Raw genomic sequence first — 14,151 nt, forward strand, 5'->3', positions numbered from 1 at the left:
GTAGAAAAAAAAGTAAATGAAATTAATTGTATCCTCTACAGTGCAGGAATAACCTTCTGAGTTACAAACAAGATATTTCCATCAACCTGGAGAAAATAAATGTTGAAAAGGCCTCGTCTCATCTGAGAGAATTTTGATTCGCTTACTCACCCACAGGAGACATTTCTGGGACACTAGCAATATAAGGTCCATCCAAAAACTTTGGCTCATTATCATTAATATCCTGCACTTTGATGATGAATTCTGATTCAGGCTCTAGGGGCTTCCTGGTTTCTATGTCCACAGCCTGAGCACGAAGTGTGTAGAAAGGTTTTTCTTCTCTATCCAGGCTCCTTATTGCATGAATGTCCCCTGTAGTTTCATCAATGGTAAAAACGGTGCCAGCGCCATCTCCTGAGAGGGTGTATTTAACAGTGCCCTCTCCCTTATCTAAGTCAGAATGGAGCTTTAGGGAGAGAGAGAAAGAGAGACAGAGAAACACCATTAAAGGGATGGTCCCATGTTAAAAAGCCATACTTGCAGTATAATTTTTCACCAGAGAAGTTAAACCAAAATCTTTTTTTTTTCCTTTTTTTTCCACCAATTTTTTTATTATAAGCATTTTTTTTTAATAAGCATTTTTAACACAAAAAAAAGTTGAAAAAATGTATGGTGGACACCTATATATACCTATATATATCTCAGAGATTCCACTGTTTACCTTCCAATTTAATCATATAGGCTTTTGACTTATCACATAGATAGATCATATCCCTATCCTTTCATTCACTCTCCTGTCAATCCATCTTATTTCTCCATGCATTACAGAGGTTAGAAGTACAGCCCCAAATCCATCAACATGCATGAATACAACTATTTTGAACATTTATTTCTTTTATATACTTTGGCGGATAAAATTTTCATAAAATGAAATGCACAACTCTTAAGCGTACTTAGAGTTTCATTTTAAATGATTGTTGTATTAAAATAAATTAGCTCATATATATTAAATCATACAACTTCCAAATACTCTGAGGATAGAAATCAGTGACGTGAATCCAGCGAGAGATATGGTTAAAAAAAAAAAAAAAATCAGAAAACACTGAGCCTTTCCATTTGAAAGGAGAGGAGAGTTTTGGCATACCAGGTCAATTTCAGATATGTACGATGGAGTATCTCATTTTAACAGACTGACTCTCAATGAGTTATTCAATATTACTCAGCCAAGCAATGGGTAGAATAACTGATTATCCTTTCAGATTCACAGGCAAATGGTTAGCCCTAATCCATTCTATATATTTGAAATGTTATAATATAGAACATTTTTAATTTCTGCTAAGTTCTTTTGAAATTCAACACATGTATAATTCACTATAATACAGTATGGAATAAGACACACATCAATGTAATAGGGGAGAGGACCAAAGAGAAGAGAAATTATTACTGTGATACTGTAAATCAGTGTTTTTCAATATGGAGTCCAAGAATTAATGATAGATGGACATAGTCTTGGAGATCTATAAATTATCCAAGAATAAATTTATATAGATAAATAATATGATATAAATATTTCATTATATATAATTCTCTAAGAATATGTGTACTCATGTATTTCATAAATAATATAAATTTACATTCTATTTAAATTAAAAAGGATACATATTCTTATAAATAATATTATTTTGTATCCAAATGCTGATCTAAAATGTTTCAAACTATTCTCACTCATTTAGGTACAGCCATCTGATTTCAATGTTCAAATTTTTATTCTTAAAAGCTCATTCCAGTCAACGGATCAGTCAAAGAAAAAATGTTAAACTTTTAAAGTGACCATAGCCATTTGGGCCGTGCTTTAAAATTTTCACACAAGTATAGGTGTCTTGCAAAATTTGGGGTAAAAATGAGTTGTTTTTCTTAATGTTTCAACACAACATAAAAGCTTTGAAAATATTTTAAATTATACAGTTATCCTTTGCAAATAGGCATTCTGCATATTCGTATTAGTAATACCAAAACACAAAAACTCAACTTGGCTACATCTTTGTAGCCAAAGATGCTCTTAAACTCAACATTCTGCTTTAGTTTCAGTAAAATAACATCATCCTTCATATTCATGTTATTAAAATGACTTTATTCATTTTGTGAATTTGTATTTACTTCAAATTGCTCTGAAAGTATGTTTGTATAATAGCACAAGCAAAGGATTTGTACTGGGTAAATGATATAATTTAAACAATGAGAAAACTATAAGGGGGTACCAGGTTCTGATTTTTCTTTAAAAGTTTCGGTATATTTTACTCAAGTCTAAGGAAAATTGCAAAGAATGACAGGAAGAAGTTTTTTCCTCCTAATATTTTATGAACTGCTATGAAGCATAGGAAGTTTCAAGCGTAAAATCAAGCTGTAGATAAATGTTCTTTGAACTTAGGAATTTCAAATTACAAATTTCATCCATACTATTAAAGATATTCAACACATGAACATTTACTTTTACTTTCAAATTTATCTAAAGATATGAGACAAGCAAAAGCCCAATGCAAAAGCAATGTCTTTATAAACTGGATCCATTTTGCCAATGGCTCCAAAGAATATGTGGTAATATTGTGGAAGCAAGTGAAAATTCTAAGTAGGTTTTTACAATGTGATCCAAGTAGAGTCACCAAAAAAAATTTTCATTTAGCCAAAATCAGAACTGCTTTCTTTTCAAACTGACATAAGAATAAAAAAGCAAATGTCTTTTCAGCTCTATTCAAGATCCAAATTACACTTCTACCTTTTCCTTCTAATTTAAATTTGGGTTTTGCAGAGATTAAAGTTTCAGAAGAAATATGTGAAAATACGTTAAATTTGAACTGAAAATGAGATGGATGAATGTAAAATTCTTGAGAGGATTAGAATGGTTACAGCAGTTCATTGCATGTTAATACCTTAAAGAAGATCACCTGCAGTACCCAGCACTGACAGGCAATGTTTAAAATTAGTTATTCAGTACCACATGTAAAATGGATGGTTAGTGGGAAGCTGCTGCATAGCAACGGGAGATCAGCTTGATGCTTTGTGACCACCTAGAGGGGTGGGATAGGGATGGTGTGAGGGAGGTTCAAGAGGGACAGGATATGGGGATATATGGATTCATATAGCTGATTGACTCTGTTGTACAACAGAAACTAACACAACATTGTAAAGCAATTATACTCCAATAAAGATATTTTTAAAAATAAATAAATAAATAAAATAAAATTAGTTACTCAGTATTGATTGAGTCCAGTACATGGGTGACTAGCTAAAAGTATTGGTATTTTTGCAACATCAATTCTAATGTTAAATAAATGATGTTGGCCTGATGTTGGGTATTGTAGAATTTGCTTTGTATCACATATAAAATAATTTGAATAGAGAACATATATAACATAATAGTTTATGTTGTAAACTAACATAAAAATCCCTATCACCCTCTTACTTAGAGATAACTTCTTTTATCATTTTATACACTTTCCATTATCTATACACATATATTCATATATAAATGAAAGGGTATACATATAGAAATATGTTTGTATATGTTTTATATGTATATATAATATTATCTGATTATAAATACATATATACATGATATAAAAATGAGAAACGAGTCAACATTTTCAATAACAATATACCATAATCATTTTCAGTATAATTTGAAACTTTTCAGAATTATTTTTTAATATCTGTATCACAGTCGTTCAAAGGAAATTGAATGATTCAATGGGTTTTGCTTATCCTTTTATAAACAATGTGATGAATATGTGTGTGTTGTCTTAATTCCTTAAATAAACAGGTAAATATAAATAGAAGGGTAATTTTAAAGACCAAAAATGTAACTTTTATGAATCAAAAAATTGTGAATCTTGAATGATTCCAGAACTTGATGTCTACAGATGAGACTGGTTTCTTAAATTTTTAGCAATGCAACTCAGGCTTAGCTTACATTATGAAGCTACTTCTCAGTTTTATTTGCATTTAACAGGAGGGGGGGTTACAGAAGGATTCACTCGCTGAATCTTTGTGTTGTGTTAACTATGAACAATCACATGATGCCATTTTACACAGCGGCTTTAAGCTCCATGTAAGATAATAATTCCACAAGGATAAAATTATTTTCCTTTATAGTGATTTAAAAATAACGCAAGAAATATTTCTTATTCTGATTATTTTTTTTAAAAAGCTGTTTCTGAGTAGGCGCTGACTATATTTACTGACTGAAGCAGCCAAATCCAATAATATCATCTTTTAGCATTGACACTTAAAATAAAATTTCTCCCAGAGAGTTCCATAAATGATAGCTATAGAAATATGCACTGTCCAGGCAGTTGTTTTGTGGAAGTGGTGTTGTTATTTTCTGATGTTTTCCAAGTCATCTCAGATGGAGGGTGAAAATGAGATGCCAAGAGAGGCTTAAAAAAGACACCAAGGACTAGCTTTGGAGTGTAAGCAAATCTGAACTCCAGTGTCTAAAAGTTTTGAGAAAGCTAATCTAAAGTTAAGTGTTTACTAGCATCTCTCAGATTATATTTTACAAACTGCTGCAGAAAAAAAGAAATTTATTCTTATTTTCTCTGGGTTGAAAAGTGCACATAAAATGGGAAATACTTTTTATATCACTATACCCAGCAGTGATTTTTATTTCCATTTGCTGTTTGTCAGGATAAGGGTGGTTACAGGCATGAGGAGGGCATGGAGGATGTTGGGAGGAGAAATGTATGATTCTGAAAAGTTTTTGCTAGAAAATCAAAAATTGTGTTCAACATTTATTTCATTTGATGTATATACCTGCAAATTACTTTATTAATTATATGTCTATAGGTTTTACGGTACACTACATAGTGTTTTATGGTACACTACATACTACTTTATAACCTGAATTTTAGATGGATTATATAACAATTTGCTTTATCAATAAGTATGAATTTATTACGTCTATTTAAGTTAATCACAGGTATTTTAATCAAAGTACTACATTGAAATGGCTAAAATCAGAGTATGGAAGAGCTTGTAATGCACAATTTTACCTTCCTTTTCTCAGCCTCATTCACCAGGGAAATCATGTTTTAACTGTTTCTGTTGAATTCTTATTAAAAAAAAAGGTGGATATTTGTTAAATAAAAAATTTTATAATAGTATTTCTTTTATCAATTTGAATAATACTTATTGACTTGCAAACCCCAGGCCACCTCTTTTTTTCCAATAGTGTTGTAATATCATTTATTTTACTTGTTATCAATGAAACACTGGTCTGAATAGTATATGTGTACTTTGGGTCTGAATTCAGTTCAATCATACAATGTAACTGTGGTTCTCTATTTTCTACTATTATAACATTAACACTTTTACAGTCCCCCTTAAACTCCTTCCCTTTCTCATCCCTGAATTCCACTGTCTGTATTATACAGAATTAAGTGTAAAGATTTTGTCAATTTGGTCTATTTATATATTTATGTATTTATTTATTTATTGGTCTCTTTTTTAAAAGTAAGCTCTAATGGTTAATTTTATGTATTAGTTTGACTGGGCCACAGGATGCCAGACATTTGGTCAAAGACTATTCTAGGTATACCAGTGAGGATATTTCTGGATTAGAATAACATTTGAATCAATAGACAAAGTAAAGCAGACTGTGGTCCCTTACGTGGGTGTGCCTCATCCAATCAACTGAAGACCTGAATAGAACAAAAAAGCTGACCCTTCCATGAGTAAGAGGGAACTCCTCCTGCCTGACTGCCTTCAAGCTGTGACACTGGTTTTTATTCTGCCTCCAGACTTGAACTGAAACATCAGTTCTTCTGAGTCGAGCCTGTTGGTCTTTGCAATAGAAATATACCATGTGTTCTCCTGGGTTTCCAACTTGCTGACTGCAAATCCTGGGATTTGTCAGCCTCCATAATTGTACAAGCCAATTCTTGATAATAAATAAATATATATCCTATTGACTATTTCTCTGGAGAACCCTGATTAATACATAAGCCTTCAAAGCCCTCTCCATCAGTTGCTGCTAAAACATAAAATAAAACTAAATAAAACACTAACACTCTTTTGATAATTATAATAATGTACATATTTTTGTTCCATAGCCAAATAACATGCAGTGCCTATATGATTACAATATTTTCATTTTGCATATGGAGTTTATTGAGATATCTTTTTGTTTGTATTATTTGCTTTTCTCATATCTTTAAGCTCACCTCATTTCTCAGGGCCAACATCAAATCTCCTTTTCAAAACATACGTTGTTCAGGGACCCCTCTTTCTTCCTACTCCAAACTAGAGCATTTGCATGATTTTCAACCTGGAATTTTTCTTTATTAATCTCCTGGTTTGAAATACTATTTCTTGGATTTTATATTTTCTTCTATATTAGATGACTAATTTGTTTGTTGCCGCCAATCTCCTATAACTTCTTGAGAATGTGTCTGTGAGAGGTAAGTTTCTTTAGTCTTTGGATGTCAGAAATGCCTTTATTTCAGGCTTTATTTCTTTACCTACACATATACTTAATTATTGTCTGGGCATATAGTTCTAGATTGGAAATAATTTTCCCTTCACACATTTAAAGGCATGTATCTATAGTCTTCTAGAAACCAGTGGTAAAACTGATGTCTGTCTGATTATATTTCCATTGCAAGTAAAGAGCCTCTTTTTTCTCCCCATTTTATTTTACTCTAAAATTACAATCTTATTTTTATTTTGGTATTCTAATTACTTAGAACACTGTCTCCAAGTGTGTGTTTATGTGTGCTTGTGTTTCGAACATTGTCTCCAGATGTGAGTTGATATGTGTTTGTGTTTCTTTCTTTGGGTCGGGCACTTAGTAAGTTCCTTCGATTCAAAAACTATTTTCCTTCAGCACTGAGAAATTTCCTTTTATGATTATTTCCATGATTATGTTCTATCCTCCATGTTTCCCGTTGTCTTTCTGGAATTCATATGTTCAATGTTAGATCTCATGGACCTTCTGTAAATAATACACTTTTTCTACAGTCATTCATTTCTATATCTTTTGGTCTATTTTGTGAAAAAATTAAAATTTATCTTAAAATTATTTATTGATTATTTTCAGCATTTTCAAAGTCAATACACATATACCCATGTGTGCACACACACATATGACAGGCATATTAATTTCCAAGATTTTTTTCCTTTACTACGAATGTCCCCTTTTAATAGAATTGTGCTCTTATTTTGTGGACACTGGGAATTCTTCAGTCTTTTTGAGGACTCTAATTTGTGTGTGTGTGTGTGTGTGTGTGTGAAGACTCTCATTTGTCTGTTCATATTTAAGGATGGAGTTTTGAACTTGTGTGTTGAATTTATTGATTACAGTTTTGTCCTAGGTTGAATGGAAAGAGAATCAATCATTCCTTTTAATTTCAGATATTTGGTTGGGGACATTCTAACCACAATGGAGTTCCATCACTGCCCTAATTATTTCCAGATTCTCTACAGAAGAACTTCTTTTTTCAAAATTTCTTTATTGTTTACATTCTGCTCATTTATGTCTGGATTCCATGCATTATCATGTAGGTGGAAGGAATTCTGTATACAGACTATCAGTTAATCTCTATGTTTTACCCTGCATGTCTTTCTCCTTTTCTCTTAATCATTGGCATTTCTGAGTCTTTTTCAGAATTGTCCCTCCTTAGTCAGAGCCCTCTCAATATAAATGCTTGTAAGTAGCTTTGAACTTACTTGACCAGTCACCAATCCTTCACGCACTTATCAGTTTATAGAAATGGGCTAAACTGTCTGATGCCCGCCACACCACCCCGTTCAGCATTATGCCCATCATCACCTAATAACCAGCCATATTCAATTTTCTCTTCTTGTCTCTCCAAATACTTTTTTTAGTTCTTTATTTTTTTTGAACATATATCCAAGAAAGTTTCAATCATTGCATTTGGATTTTGTGTCTTTGTTTTCTTTAAGTTTAAAAGAATCATGCCTATTTATATTAATTATTTTCTCATCATTATCTTTCTCAGGAAACTAGGCCCCATTCTGAATGTCTGCTAGAACATGAAACTTCCCGATATGTTTTTAAATCTTTTCTCTTCTATCTTAGAATACCTCTTCAGCTTTTAAGTATGTAAGAGCCAATGTGGTGCCATAACAGTATGCCCTACTTAAAACTGAGATCCTTGTAATACAAATTACAGACATCTTCCACCAGCCATCTCCATAAATACATTCAGTCTAGGGGAAAGCTTCCCAGTACAGGACATGCCTCAGTAAATGTTGGTGTAATAACAGCATGTAAATAGTAATACTTATTTCCAATTTTAAAATCTATGATTATGAAGGCTGTAGAATGATTTAGTACTATGGTTCAGCAGTTAGTGCATGAGATAGGAAGTAATATTATAACTTTTATTTATTTATATACAGGATTCATTCAGATAAGTGGGCCAAAATGAGTATGAGAAAATTTTATGTGAATTTCTTTGGACAAAATAATTTTATTATATACAAAACAAACTACTTTTGCTACATTGTCCTTGGTGAACATAAAATACTTAGTGTGTCTTCTTTGTAGTTGCTTAGTTCTCAGGAACCTCACAGTGGTCATTGTATCAGCTACAAAGTGATTAGATTATGTTTAAGGCACTGTTTATTTATGAAAGAAGACCAGACACAAAGATGATGTATAACTCTGCCTGAGTAAAGCCATAATGCAAAATTTCTCTCTTTTGGAAGCCACTGAATGCCCAAGAATATTTGACATTCTATTCCATTCTGCTCCCTGAAGGGACTCATTTGTTCTTCCTAGCTTGATTGTTGTCATTTGAGCAAAAGGAATATCACTTTACAAGGCTGGAAATTACCTTTAACAGCCCAATGTTAGTTGAGAACTCCCCTGCCTGGGTTACAGACCCAAAGCTATTTATCATCTGGAAATATTTCACCTTCTATTTAAGAGAGTAGAAATTCATTTCAAAAGGGCCCACACCTCCCCCAAGGTAAGCCAAGGAAGAGCAAAGAAGAACAAAGACTATTTGCAATGCTTGGGAGCAACAAAAGCTGATATGCTTGAATATATTATACATCCCATTAAAGAAAAATACATACTATTCACCCGATGTTCTCTTTCATCTTTCTTTTTCTCCTTGAAGATTGCATGTGTGGTTACATGTGAGGGGCATCCTAACTATTTTTTTAGATTGTCATATTTTACAACTTTACCTTGACCAGATTATATTATATCATTTGAGAGTGTCACACTCTATTAATAGGTACTTCTGTAAAAGTTTGAGGTCATTGGCATGGTACCTGGATTTGGGAGGAAAAATATGGAGAAGAAGGTTAAAATAATTTCTTTCCTACATTTCCAAAGCTGTAAAACATTTTTCACAAAGCCAGGTTTTAGGTAAAAAAAAAACATTTCCAGACAATAAACTAGTCATCAAATTGTCAGTAACAGAATCTCTATTTGGAATAAAAGTGAATTTTATGTACGATTTCAAATGTTGTTACTTTTCAGAATACTAGATAGGTTTGTATGATTTTTTTAAAATTAATTAATTAATTTATTTATTTTTGGCTGTGTTGGGTCTTCATTTCTGTGCGCGGGCTTTCTCTAGTTGTGGCAAGCGGGGGCCACTCTTCATCGCGGTGCGCAGGCCTCTCACTATCGCGGCCTCTCTTGTTGCGGAGCACAGGCTCCAGACGCGCAGGCTCAGTAGTTGTGGCTCACGGGCCCGGTTGCTCCGTGGCATGTGGGATCCTCCCAGACCAGGGCTCGAACCCGTGTCCCCTGCATCGGCAGGCAGATTCTCAACCACTGCGCTACCAGGGAAGCCCGGTTTGTATGATTTATTCTAGATTTAAAATAAATGCCAAAAATATACAAAAAATAATGCCAATAATCATGGATTATTAATAATCATAATACAATATTATAGCTAGATATAATTTATTAAGTTATTACTATTTTGTCTCTATGTTATTACTTTTATTATTAGCCCTTACTGAATATCAGGTACTGTGTTACACATGTTATAAGCTTTACTTAATTCTCAAAAAAAATGATATGCTAATGTTATAAATCTGATAGATAAAATTTTTAGACTAAATTCTAATAGTTCAACATGTAAAATTTAATTTTCAAAAGCTATATGTTCTATCCTAACTAACTTCTTAGTACATGCATCTAATAACTCTAATAAAGCAGACAGACCCAAATCTTAACTCTAATATAAAACATGGATTGATCTAAAATCCGTGATTAGGAGCATCAAAATTTGGGGTGAGAGTCCCAAACCCATTCGTTCTTACCCGGATGCTACTGTGTAAGTTAACAAATTTCTTTGGACTTCAGAATCCTCATATGTAAAATGTGGATTCTAATATTTGTATCATAAAATATGGAGGATATTGTAGAGAATTTAACTTCATAATGTCCATTTCCCTTCATTTATCTCTATTTACATCCAAACAAGCCCAGGATAGCAATATTTGTTTCCACTTCACTTATATTAATTTATGTAAATAGGTGCAAGAAAACTAATCGGATACAAAATAATGTTAGGAAACCCTATCAAGCTTCTACTTTTGGCTAGACAATTTTCTAATGGCTTTATATACTTTATACACTCTAATACTCAAAACAACCGTATGAGTACAACCCTACTATTATCATCCCCTTCTGGTAGATATAGAAATTGAGGCACAGAGAGGCCAAGTTGGCTCGGGACACACACACAGAAAGACACAAAGCTGAGATTCCAATCAGGTAGTCTAATCCCATGCGACTAGCACTTAAACCAAAGGAGCTTTCTTTTAATTTGGTAAGTATAATACCATTTTCCTTAACTTTCAAAACTGGGTCTCTCTTGAGAGGAAACACACACACACACACACACACACACATTGAATCATCTTTGGTCAGATAATTAGCTTAGCCACAGATGCTAGCTACCCAAGTGTTTTGTGACATCAGTTGGAACAAAACCCAATTGTATTATTATGGATGCATTCCTGAGATTGGCTTCATTCAAAAATGCTTTGAGCTGCCCACTAGTGATTGCACTAGGCTCTAGAGAACATCACGTAGTATTTGCTCTCAAGGACACAGGAGTCCAGAGTCCAGTAGGGAACACTATGTGTCATAACAACAAAGATATCCATTGGAAACACTGTTTCTTTTTATAGTTTTGTGCCTCTCAAATCCTAATTTTCTATAGAAAATGTTTATAAGCATATGCTGTATAATTTAAAAAATGCTATATTTGTGTTTTATTAAAGTACAAAGTAATATTACATTTATAGTTAGAATTCATATAAATAATATGCTGTGTCAATTATAGATTTGCAACAATTAATAGTCAACTAGAAAATTGTGAACAATATCTATGTTGAAGAGAATATAGTTAACTTTTATATCAGTGAAATTCTTCAATGAAAATTATTTTCCTGAGTTTCTGCCCATGGTTATACTATAATTTGCTTTGAAACATATAAAAATCCATTATGTTAAAGATGAAAAGGGGTAACTATTTAATTAGAGAAATAGTCATTAACACATGTGGTTTCTTTGTCACAATTTACTAATAACCACACAGATAGACATGTGAATGTGTGTGAGGATGTTTAGACATGTGTACATGTTGTATGTGAGAGAAAAAAAGAGAGAGAAAGAGATGGTGTTTATACATGTTTTCATGTGCTCACACATGCACATTTCTGCAAAATGAATAAAGGTCAAGTAGATGTACATACTCTAAAACAGTACTCAAAGAACACAATCTGAAATTATATTATCTGCTTTTTTTCAAGGGTGGTTTGAAGGTGACCCATTTTCTGTAACATGCATTACTGTGGGGATTGCTTTATGTGTTAAAGCACAAAGCCATCTCATTGAAGTCTTTATTTCCTTTCCTCACTTTACAGTAACTAAGTGGATTTTGAAAGTATAATATCGCCAATACAAAAAAAAAAAAATCCAATTACTTAAACAGGTTGCTTTCTTTGTATCATGAGTTAAGCTTTATGTCAAATTTACTGTTAAGAATTCATCTCTCTCAGTCTTATATCCTATAACAGTGCCATAAATTATCTTATCTGCATGATAATTTATACTTTAAATATTATTTTTTGCCGAAAGTATAAAAATGAGTAACCTTAATGTTAAATTTCAATTCGTTAAAGAGTAACAGAGTTACTATTCTGTGTAAGAAATGCAGTAGGTTACATCTTGTTTCTAAGTATAGGTTAGCTATGTTTTTTTTAAAAGCTCTCATTATAAACACATTAAGGAAAGAATCATTCTCAGGATTCACTTCCCACTAGGGCTAATAGGATTCCCTAGAAACCACCAAAGAGATAATAGGTCCAATTTGACTTCAACTTTAAAAGGAAAAAGGAAAGAATAAAAAAAAAGAAAAATGAGCACAGATTTCACAGATATTAGAACCTCAATTTTGACTGCTTTTTAGCAGATACGTAGTATTGGATGCCTGAGTGAAATAAACTGTTTTCAGGCTATTGCATTTTTACAGGTCAAATTTTTTTTTAAACACAGAATTAAGGATTTTAAGAGCAGATGTTTAATTTGACATTGATTGAGGCCTTAAATGAATAAATCTCTCAAAGTTTGATTACTTTTCAGAAGAAACTGAGTTGCTTTGTGATTAAAATTTCCTAATAATTCATAGAATCCATGGAATCATGTATGTATGTGTGCTTGTAGCACATTTTCCTGAAACTGACATATGAATACCATAGACTGTATATTTGCATTATTTCCAAAATTAAAAAAATATATTTTACTGATCTCCTTTCATTGCTTGTTAACAATATTTTTCTCTTCATATATCATTGATTGCTGATTAAGGTAAGTTATAGACAGAATTTCTGAGATCAACCAGGGTCCGATCATACTTCACTGTATTATTTTAGATCATAAATAATACAGAACTGAATCCAAATCAAGCCTTAATTCTAAATTATGATTGAACTCCAACATATATGGTGTGATAGGCAGGATTCTACTATATTGCCTAATTGATTTCTCTCCCCTTGGTTTACATTCCCTGTAAAATTCCCGGGACTGGGAAGACTATGGATTTAACCCTTAAGGTTACTTTATGTTTGGTGAGCCTGATCTAATCACATGCGATCTTTGAAAGCAGAAGGGTTTTTTCCCAGGTGTAGAAAAAGGAAGTCAGAGACACATACTTCAGATGGCTTGGAAGAAAACAAATACCCATGTTGAAAATTGCTAATACAGAAGGGAGTTGAGGGCAGTCCCCACGTCATTGCTAGCAGTATGAAGACACCTCAGTTCTACAATAGCAAGGAGATAAATTCTACCCTGCTGACACCTTGGTTTCAACCTTGTGAGACCCTGAGCAGAGAACCCAGTCACGCTGTGCTAGATTTCTACCTGTAGAACTGTGAGTTAATAAATAGGTGTTGCCTTAAGCTGCTAAGTTTGTGGAAATTTGTGATGCAGCAAGAGAAAACTGATACATGTAGATAATTACAGAAATCAAATATTATTGTTATTTATTTTAAAAAAATAAGTCGTGACTTTCAATTAAAGAGATAATTTTGATTTCTTGGTTATGTGCTCCAATTTTCTAACACATTATTGAATTTGTTTGCTTGTTTAATTTTTCCTACCAATATCTTTATTACTTCTAGTAAACACATTTGCTGCTTCCTTTGTATAAGTGATCCTGTACCAATCCCCTGTGTGAATCTAGTGATGTTGTTAAGTACTGCATTTTGTCCCTTTGGCCATTCTATGGGCAGAGACCTCAGATCTCAGATCTGGTCAATGTTAGTAAGAATCTGCCTTTCCAGTCAAAGAAGTCCCTGCTTGACTATTAAGATAGTCCTCATCTCACTCTACATGCTGGACAACATAATGGAGACACCTCGAAAACAGAAGAAAACAAAGTCTACATACAAAGGCAGACTGAGATGAGAGAAACAAGGAAAGGAGAGAGGGAGTCATTCTGACACCATCGTGTCAATTCCAGGCATCATTCAGACTTTTCCATGTAGAATGAACCTATAAATCTCCTACTCTGAATTTGGTTTTGCCAGGTATTAAAAAAAAATCCTGTCTAATTGACCCCAAAACAGAACCACCCACTTTCTTTTTCCATACAATAAGCACTTATTGAATACTGACTG

General features: G+C 32.9%; 1 protein-coding gene across 2 annotated transcripts in view; it reads right to left on the bottom strand.

The window, feature by feature from the left end:
- CDH12 (cadherin 12) overlaps positions 1-14,151 on the bottom strand; it is a 269,372-nt gene that overhangs the window by 190,523 nt on the left and 64,698 nt on the right. For both annotated transcript variants that reach the window (XM_061187673.1, XM_061187672.1), the window contains exon 2: positions 151-445. In XM_061187673.1, the coding sequence (XP_061043656.1) occupies positions 151-445 (295 nt within the window). The remainder of the gene's footprint in view (positions 1-150; positions 446-14,151) is intronic.

This window comes from Eubalaena glacialis, chromosome 4 (genome assembly GCF_028564815.1).
Source record: "Eubalaena glacialis isolate mEubGla1 chromosome 4, mEubGla1.1.hap2.+ XY, whole genome shotgun sequence".
Taxonomy (NCBI): domain Eukaryota; kingdom Metazoa; phylum Chordata; class Mammalia; order Artiodactyla; family Balaenidae; genus Eubalaena; species Eubalaena glacialis.